The 10,299-nt window shown below is 39.9% G+C and overlaps 1 protein-coding gene across 6 annotated transcripts; it reads right to left on the bottom strand.

Annotated features, from left to right (window-relative positions):
* Positions 1-326: 326 nt before the first annotated feature.
* LOC127377742 (uncharacterized) lies at positions 327-8,737 on the bottom strand. Of its 6 annotated transcripts, none has more exons than XM_051425898.1 (9): positions 7,386-8,737; positions 7,034-7,251; positions 6,801-6,938; positions 6,431-6,550; positions 5,686-5,882; positions 5,392-5,553; positions 5,193-5,285; positions 4,717-4,801; positions 327-850 (listed from the first exon to the last, which is right to left on the bottom strand). In XM_051425898.1, exons 2-9 carry the CDS (start codon positions 7,080-7,082, stop codon positions 831-833), a joined length of 864 nt encoding a protein of 287 aa, XP_051281858.1. In that variant the 5' UTR covers positions 7,083-7,251; positions 7,386-8,737; the 3' UTR covers positions 327-830. The 6 variants fall into 6 exon arrangements, with proteins under 6 accessions (XP_051281858.1, XP_051281859.1, XP_051281857.1 ...); XM_051425899.1 differs by lacking the exon at positions 4,717-4,801 and adding an exon at positions 4,838-4,917; XM_051425897.1 differs by lacking the exon at positions 327-850 and adding an exon at positions 1,413-4,444.
* Positions 8,738-10,299: the final 1,562 nt, after the last annotated feature.

The raw sequence follows: 10,299 nt of genomic DNA on the forward strand, positions 1-10,299 counted from the left end.
GCTCAGACTTTTAGTCGACTGAAACTTGACTAGACTAAAAAGAGTATAAACGTGACTAAAACTAATAAAAACTAAAATGACAGTTTGACACAAAGACTAGACTAAAACTAAAATTAAAACAGGCTGCCAAAAACAACACTATTAATGTGACATTAATGGTAACAGTGTTTCCCACAGGATTTTGTGAGACTATGGTGGGTGGATGTCGGACCCTCTAGGGGGGTCAGGGGGCATGCTCCCCCAGGAAGATTTTTTTTTACATTTTTAAGTTCAATCTGGTGCACTTTGAAAGCAAAATTAAGAGGCTAGATCCATGAAGAACTGTGTGCTCTTGTAAACAATTTAATTATAAACACATTGGTTATATAGATACGAATGGTGAGAACACAAAATCAACTAGAGCATACATCTGAGCCATCAAAGAAATTAAGCAAAAGTGGTTACCTGTGTTGAACTAGTTTATTTTTTAGCAAATAATAAATAATTAAACTGTAAGCTAAATTGTAATAAAAAAATAAATTGGATTAGGAGGGCACATAATCAATTCGTTGTTAGTTGCAGCCTTAAGGGGAGACATGGCAGGCAAAAACATTTTGGGTTATTTTGCTTCCATAACATGTCTTCTTTCAGACTAGTGGAAAGAAAACATCCAAAATACACATTTCTACAACTCTCAGTACTTGCAAACTTTGCACCCCAAATTTGGACATTTAATTTTCCTGGGCTTTGAAAAAAACAGTTCTAATGCACTTTGGTAGTTAAATTCCTCTGGACTCGGCCCATTGATGGAGACCCTCAGGCAGGCAGCCAGGTGCTCTCCTTGCAGCCTGTTATGAAGGTCTGATTTGACCTGAAAATGAAGGTAACTACAATTAGCCAAATGAATGAAAATATTTTGAGCACACTGCTCTTTTAGTTAAGAAGAGTATGCAGTTTATCATGTAGGTACAATGGGTTAAATGTTTGGCACACATCTCAGCAACATATTTATATGAAGCTACTCTGACCTACTGCCTCTTTCTCTGCTGTTAAACTCACCTGCTGTCCCTTCCTCAGGTGAGCCCGTCTCCCCTGCTGTCCCTACGTGAACTACCTGCCCTGCTCTCTGAAAGTCTGTCCCTCTATGAGTCTTTTTTATGAGTTTTACTGAAAATATGTTAGGTACAAGGCTTGCGGGGCTCTCGTCCGCGACGCCTTGTAAACGTTAAGTTAACTTACATTGTCAGAGCCGCTGGTAATAACTCTGGTAAAATAAATACTTAAATACTAAGTATTTACTGAACAAGTATTTAAAAATGATCAAGGTGGTTTAACTTAACAACAAAAGTTGAATTGCTGCCTTAAAATTGTGAGTGAACTCAACTTCAAGTTTTATTTCAACTCATAAAGCAAATTAAGACAAGTTGTTTAATTAATGATCATTTATTACTTAAACTTGATACTAGTTTAAACAACGAACTATATTACGTTGTCTATTGAAGAAAACTTACAATTCCATACTATGTCAACTCACATTTTCAAGTCAAGATAACAAACTATATTCATACCAATTACATTTTAAAGTTGTTTCTACTCATGTTTTTAAGGCAGCAATTCCACTTAGGTTTCTAAGTTAAACCACCTTGATAATTTTTTACAGTCTAAGTATTTACTGAACAAGTTAGTTTAGATATTGACCCATTTTACTTGTTTGATAATTGTATGCGTAAAAAGTACATCTTTACCGTATACTCGAGGGTTGAGTACTCACTCAACCTAACCCTTTTTAAAAATTAGAAATGTAATAAACCAAAACTTCACTTCAACTTAGAACTCATCTGTTCAAAAAATATTTATTTGCACAATTATCTCAATTTACAGCCTCAACAGCAAATTAAACAAAATATAATTTAAGTGCATTTAACATTCTAAAACTATGTTAAAGACAAGAACGAGCAGTTAAATTCTGATTCTGCAACCCAAATGACTAAAGAAAGGAGGAAACGTAGTGTCCATTACAGAGTCCATTGAAAAGATAGAACTTTCTGAAGCTAGGAACTTTGCATTTCACCTTAAAACAACATCACCAGTCTGTATTAAGACCATCAACCCTAATCAAAACAAAACAAAACATCAAAGTACAGTACAGTATATTAAAAAAAGCAACATTCTTCTTTCTTATATATATATATATATATATATATATATGTTTATTGAACAAACTTCAAAGCATGTTACAAACAGGATACAGATTAACTGTAAGTGAGAAGTCTGACATTTTCATATTTTCTTTTTTTAAGTAGACTATGAAAGAACATACAGGCAAAATACAATGCAGCCAACTCCCTGTGTTCACCCTCCACCCATCTACCACCCACCCTAGTCTTAGAGGGTACAATGTGCACTTTCATGAGGTAGATAAAAGGAGAAAAAGAATATTTAATTATAATAATAAAAACAATAACAATAATGATAATAATAATAAAAATGAACCATAACATATACACAAGCTTTAGTATAGTGGATCCTGTGAACCACTTTAAACTGAATAAGGCTAATGCGAGCACAAGAGCTAGTCGAGCTGATCCTGAGCAGTGACCCTCTCCACCAATCCTCGTCAAGACCCAGCCCAAGCTCTTTTTCCCATGTGTCTTTTAGCCATAAAAGAGAAGATGCTTGCGAAGAGAGAAGAAGAATGTAAATTGATCCAATGCCGTTTTGTGATGCTGAGGGAGACATTATATTTTCTAGAAGAGTCTTCTCAGGTAGTTTAGGGAAGGACGTGAAGTGAGTTCTTACAAAATTACGAAGCTGGAAATATCTAAATCGACCACAATTGGGTAGATCAAATTTAGTGACAAGGTTCTCCAAACTACCAAATGTCAAAGAAAAAAGAAACCAGGCCTCTCTTCTTCCAGTTTTTAAAAGCTGGGTCTAGTGAAGAAGGTAGAAAGAGATGGTTATTGCAAATAGGGGTAAGGACAGAAGGGGATTTAACAGGTCAAATTTAGCTTGCAGTTGCAGATGTTTAGCTGCTAAAGCAGGATTTGGTGAAGAGGCATGTTGCCTATCTATGTCTAAGATAGCGTCCCTAAGTTGTTGCGGTCTCACTCTTCTGGTTTTGGCCAAATGCGCACTGAAAGAGATGATACGCCCACGGATGACAGTTTTTAATGTTTCCCATAGAAGCGATGGGGAAATGAGATCAGATCTGTCAATCTATATCTGAAGATATATAGTCACAGAACTCTGCATTAGCCAGCAAGCCTGTGTTCAACTTCCAGCCTCCTTGATGTCTATGCAAATCCGAGGGGAGACATAACTCAAGTATGTGAGGAGCATGATCGGAAGTTACTATGGCAGTGTAATCTGTAGATCTGACGTAAGGTAGAAGGGCCTTATCAAAAACGAAAAAATCTATGCGGAAGTAGACTTGATGGACAGTAGAGAAATAAGAAAAGTCTTAAACATTAGGGTGAAAGAAACGCCAAGGGTCAACACAACCCACCTGATCCATAAGTGTTGATAAAGTTTTAGACATTACTGTTGGTGTGGTCGATCTGGACTGTGAACGGTCAAGGCTTGGATTAACAACACAGTTTAGAACTCTTCCTAATATGAGGTGATGAGTGTAAATTTGGTAGATGGGAAAACATCGTGGACATAAAATTTGGGCTATCCCAATTCGGTGCATACACACTGACTAATACAACTGGTGTTTGATGAAGAGTACCAGAAACTATAATGAAGCGACCACCAGGATCAGAATATTATGTGAATTGGGATAAACTTAATTCGCTTATATATTAAAATTGCTGTTCCTCCGGATTTACTGTTGAAATTGGAATGACATATTTGTCCAACCCATGGTTTATGGAGCCTAATATGGTCAACTGTAAGCAGGTGTGTCTCTTGCAAAAAAGCAATATCAGTGGAGAGATGCTTTAGGTGTGAGAAAACCCTGGAACGCTTAATCTGCCCCGCCAAGCCCCGCACATTCCAAGTAATAATGTTAATTTGATGTCCGGCTCTTCCCCCTGGCATTACAGAGGCATTTGTCATTTATGATACACAAGACAGATAAGACTGCGATGAAACCTGACAATAACAGGTCATGGAGGTTCATCCGGGCGAGGCTTCGTCTGCAGGCTGCGGTGAGCGCGGTCCAACTCAGGCGCCCCAGAGAGCAGGTCCCCCAGCAGGTCAGCGAACAACTTGGCCATAAAGACCCTAGCATCTTTTCCCTCCATATTCTTCGGGAGTCCCAGCACTCTGACTTTTTGGCACTTTGAACTGGACTCCAAGTCCTCCACTTTGGCTTTAAGCTCCATATTCTCCTTCACCACCGATCCCAGGTCAGACTGGAGCCCGCCCACGTCAAGCTCCAATTACGTAATCCTGTTGCTGTGGTTGGACAGGCTAGTCTCCATCTCCCTGATAGTAGTTGTTGTGCCGCCAAACTTATCTGAAACGATTTGACAGATTTAGTAAAGCTGTGAGTTCGCCGGTCATACTCCTCCTCAGCTTTTCAAGCTCTTGAACTCCCGTCTCCGTCGTTAGTGGTGCCTCTCGGTCACCTGCCATGTTGCTACCAACTTTAGCACCCTGTTGCTTATCGGTTCTACCTCCCGGTTTTCCTGCTTTGCTCATTCTGACTCGAATTTCGTTGTAAAGCAAAGTAACTTTCGAGATAAAGCACTGTGTATCGAAAAAGGGTATTTTGTGAAAAGGTTATACCGAAAAGGCGCGGAGCTCGGACAGCGTACCACCACATCACGTAAGTCTCATCAGCAACATTCTTGACAGGAACTCTTTCCATATCCTAAAGTAGAAAAAGTAGACATGTTACAGTTTGTACCTCAGGATTTAGTTTCTTAATCCAATCAGGAGGCCAAGGTGCATCCCCTTCATGGCTTCATCCAGAGTCTCAACATGAGCCTTAAAAAGCAGAAATAATTGTGGGACAAGTACATAGGCTGAACCAACATCAGTCCTGATCATAAACACCAAATATTGATCTATTCTGAAGATTTCAACCCCTTAATGTGTTTGACTGTATATTGTTCTCCTGAAGAAAGTGAGATTCAACAAGAAAGAAAAATCAAAAACAACCAAACTTGACATATGATGCAACTTCCAATAATGCAGCCAGACTATTAAAAAACAACAACAAAGAATTACAATAATTGCATTAGAGATAGTTATAGTCTTACATCACACATCCTGATGACGTCTGAAGGATCTTCGCCTGATATGTAGTGTGGCAGTCCAAGCCAAGCAGCAGTCCTTCTCCTCTCATTTGTGTCCTACAAGACAAAGGAACATGCAGTAAGATGAAAATATTATAGCCAACATAATAAACAACAAGCATAATAAATGGTGCCTAATTTTATGGTCATCAGCTCCACTTACATCTTTCTCAAGGCAGTTCAAAATTTCTTTGAGTGACTGCTTCTTTCCAGACTTAGTTCCTGCTTTGTATACCTCCAGCAGTCTTGGGACCAGGCCATCAAGTCCATCGAGAAAAGATTGCAGAAGGTCTGTGGTGACAATTCTCTTGAATTCTGCCCTGATCTGAGGAGAGACACAGACAGAAAAAAAAATATTAGTCAAACTGATTTCTGAATAGGATACAGTACAGTATCTGACCACATGCTTTCTGTCTCTTTGTGGAATGTTTTGTGATGAGGAATTGTGACTGACTACCTGTCTGTCATGGAACAGAGCTGGCCATCTGGAAATTATTTCTGTGATGAATGGTTCATCTCTGCGCTGAGAAAATGTAGCAACCATCAGGTCTTCTACCAGCTGGTGATCAGGGTCCTTTTTCAGCATTTCAACCTCCAACAATTTACACTTCATCCACAGTTGCAACCAAACTTTAATGAATGGACCATCAGAATCTGAAATCCAGAACATACATTAAGTATGGTATAAAAACCTTTTAGTATTATGAACTGAAAACATGACAAAGACGGCACATGATGGCAATACAACCAGGGTTCTAAATTAACTTTTTTGATTACCAGCCAATTTGGCTGGTAATTTTCTAAAATTTCCACTAGCCAAATTTTTTCCAGTGAAAATAAGAGAGATTAGATAAGAGAGATGAGAGCCGCTGAATTAATTAGTTTTACATTTTGGTTTTTATCAACACAATCCAAGTACAATACATACACATACAGTACATGCATACAACAAAAAAATCATTTATTTTTCATCTTGATAATTTCCGAGCTCTACCACATCAAATTTCTTCAGCACTCTCTGACCTCATTTGTTCATCTGAATCTGAGCCATCCTCAGTTCCTTTTGTTCCATGTTTGCGCACAAACTCAGGCCTGCGTGAGCGCAAACTGTCAGAATGCCAGATGTCAATGGCTTTGGTTGGATCGAAGTTTGATGTCAGGTGAGCACAACTGGGTTTTCAGGAGGTCAGAGAGGGTCTCACCTTTCAGGCGCTCAGCTGTAGTTGCAGGGATGGTGAGGAGAGCATCAAAGAGATCAAGGACGTCAGGACACCGATGGCGGAGCATTCTGTTCACAGTAGGCCAGGTCTTCTCAAAGGTTCCTGTAGCAGGGTCAGACAGCATTATGCACATACAAACAATTATTTTCAAATGCAACTTTAGTTATTAAAAGATAGCATCATATTTGGATTGTGCCTTTAACAAATGGCATTCACTCTGATTGCTGATAAGATAAAACTGTCTCACAATATCAGACATTTCTATAGAGCTTTTCAAGCACTTGCTAAAAAAATGCTACTGTTAAGGTACATCAATATGATATTTTTTTCTCAAACAAAATTCTCCAAGTACCTTGGCTGAATCCTGCTGTGTACAGTTCAGTCTTGAGAATTGTCCATTGATCAGGGATCAACTCCACATCCACTCCAGCAGACAGCAGAAGAGGCTGTAAGTGACTGATGAGTTTGTTTATCTCTCCATCTCCAAAATCTGAGAATAAAGGGGAAAACATTCATATAAAGTTAAGCAGTTGCCTTAAAACATAAAATGCGTAAAGATTTGTCCATTCCATTTGAATTGCTAACCTGAACTCATGTCTGCTTCTGGCCAGCACTGGAAACTGGTCAGCCGCATAGCCTGCAGGACACCACTGTTCACATCACTAAATCTAGCAGTGATGCACCGGCACAGAGAGTCAATGAGCTCGTTCTTTGCCTCGTCATGCTGGTCAGCATCAGTAGGCTTCAGGAGGACTCCCTCAAAGGTGTCTGTGTCGAGCACTGCTCTCAGCTTAGGCCCAGGTCTACAGTTGTGCAGATAGATGGATGGATGTCTTATTTATTTATTTATTTATTTATTTATTTATTTATACTGAGGTGAAAACACACCAACACAACCTAAAATCAAATCATAAATTGTTGGATATATTATACATACCTTGACTTGTACTTTTCTATGACAGCCTGAGTGGAGGCCAGGGTTGACACTGACCTCTGCAGTGACTTGGAGAGGTTGCTCAGTTGATAGATGTCATGGAGAAGACAGCAAAACCTGAGCACTCCACCATCCTTGGCAATGTTGAGGAACCCCTTGGCCTTCTGGGACTACAAACAAAATAACTGCATTATATCACAGACAACATTTAGAACTGATGAAGAGAAAAAGAAAGCAAACATTACATTATCCATCCACACTTTTTTTTCATTTTTATTATTATGCCATACACAAATGATGTGCCCAGCCCAAACAGGCTTACAAGACACCAATTACTTACAAATGTATTTGAAAGGTGCAAGAAGGGAAGGAACCAGAGACCAGAGTAGCATCATCAATACTAAACAAACTTTCCTGATGTTTCTTTCAAGCTTTAATAATTAAGTAGCCAATTATAAAAGCATTATAATGAAACAGTCATTCCATTCACTCATCAGTGTACCACCAACATCTCTGGATTTTGACATTTCATGTAAAATAGACATTCATTCTAAAACCTCCCCTAAACTGTTCACACAACATTAAAGCCAATAAAGTTGCACAGACAAGCTAGTTCACAGCCCTCTCCTCCTCTGGTAATAAATCATTCATTCATTCAATCATTCATTCATTTTACCGCCCCTGTTCCGTCGACATACACCAAACAACAGGATTTCCTCTGCAAACTATGTGCGCACTTCCTCCTGGAGGAGATGTTGTCGGTCCTTCCCTTTAGCTCTGTCCACCTGGCCGCCTGGAAAGCAGCCCAGACCTGATTGCCCTCTTGCCACCGTCCCAACAAGGGCCTTCTGCCTTAGCCGCGCCGCCGCTGCCTGTAGCTCTCTGGCATCACTCCACTTCCTGCCTGTGCGGACTTCAATGCCAGCTGTTGCCACCTTGGGGTCCCTGGAGTCCCTGTACTGCATGACCTCTCTTGTCCGTGTCACCACAAACTCTTCTGAGAGGCCGCTGAAGGGGAGCTGTAGGGCGTTGGTGGACCCGTACAGGGCAGCACTGCTTAGGCTCCTCGGCAAGCCGAGCCACCTTCGCAAGTAACTGCTGATCTTCTTCTCCAGGACTTCCACAGTTGACATTGGGACATCATACAGGAGCAGCGGCCACAGAACCCTGGGAACAATGGCATGCTGGTAGATCCAAGCCTTGAAACGACCAGGCAACCTAGATTTGTCAAAACAGGAGAAATGTGTCAATATCTAAACTAACTTGTTCAGTAAATACTTACTTACTCTTACTATTGTAAGTACTATTGTACTATTGTAAAACATTGCTCTGAAGCTGAGGCTGTTCTGTGAATCATTTTCTAGTAAATACAGCAGCCTCTGATCAACCCATATACATTTCACAACTTCAATTTCAGGCTAAACTTCCCAGTCCCACCCACTGATGGTTTAAGCACCGCCCACATCCAATTTACACCCCGCCCTATGGAGTCAGGCTATGAAGTGGGGAATTTAGTGGGCTGAACAGATACAGACAATAATATATTTGCTCATCCCTAGTTAGGGGTTTAAGGTCTAAAGGACCATTCTCCGAGTATCATTAAATCATGGTCAAGCTGTCTCTAGAAACAGCTGTCACATGGTTGTCACTGAGTGGCAGGATATAGAGGACATAACTAGTCCCAGTGAGAATGCCTGTTGGTGAATTTAGCATGTATGTGCATGTGTAGCGAGCATGTGTGTCAGCTTTCATTGAATGAGTTCAGGCGGGCCATCTGTTGATGTCACCGCTGTCAGACGAGTACGCTGTTAAAGGGACAAGTTGCATAATCCTGCTTGAGTTTACAGAATGACGGAAAGATCCTTACAGAGTTGTTGTGTGTGCCTTTGCTCAAGTATGGTCTTTCATCACGGTCTTACTGAAAACCTTTTGAACTTTTTTGGAAATACTTTAGATGTATTCATTTATTTATCTGGTTTAATTACACCTTTTATTTTGTGATATTTTTGTCTTCAGAGAACTTTTTCAGGAAAGACCTGTGACATAGTGAACATTTGGGATAAAAGTATTCAAGAGCTGTGCAGAAGTTAAATCACTTCTGTTAATCGTCGAAAAAATGCCATTATTTATTTGAAAATATATTCATAAGAAATCGATCAAATAAATGACATGTTGGAAATGTTTTGCTGTGATAAAATAACTGTATTAATAGACTGAGCTTGTGGCAATATTATAAATACCTCTCAATTACTAATCTACCTCCTGCAAGTGATCTGCAGTTCGAAGTTGTTGGGTTCAAGCTTCAGGGTCAAAGAGTCTTGTCCTCTGCATTTTGGGAACTTGGGGGGACGCTCGGCCCAACAGCTTAAAGTGTCGGGGTCAGCCGGATTGTTAGGGTCATCTTACATGTCCTGCCTGCAGGGAAACAGTCAGCACAGGGTAGTATCAGGATTACTCATTTACTTTATTATTACTCATGCATTAATACACTTGTGCGTTTCTACTGGCTGACTCACTGCTCCTTTGCTTCCTCTCTTTACATAAATTTGATTCAAATTATTTTTTTCAGTATCTACACTACTGAAGAGGAACAGCACGTGTTGCTTTTCTTTCTACACTTAATGCCTGATAAATACTATTGTTGAGGCAAATGGAATTTTTGATGCTCAGTATAGAATTAGCTTTTTAAAAAGCAAATACACATCACTGATTGTGTCATGACCTTTAAATAAAGAGCATGTTCTACTCAAGCTTCTAGTCTGAAACAACCTTATATCACATTCAGAGCATGCTATGCAGTGTGTTTGTGAATTCTTTCTACACACTCTCACTGTAAATCTCAGTGGCTCAAGCAGTTGCTAACTCTGCCACTAGCACACAGGTGCAGGGACTACAGCTCATGTTGCTCACATGTCAC

Source organism: Dicentrarchus labrax, unplaced genomic scaffold (assembly GCF_905237075.1).
Source record: "Dicentrarchus labrax unplaced genomic scaffold, dlabrax2021, whole genome shotgun sequence".
NCBI lineage: Eukaryota > Metazoa > Chordata > Actinopteri > Moronidae > Dicentrarchus > Dicentrarchus labrax.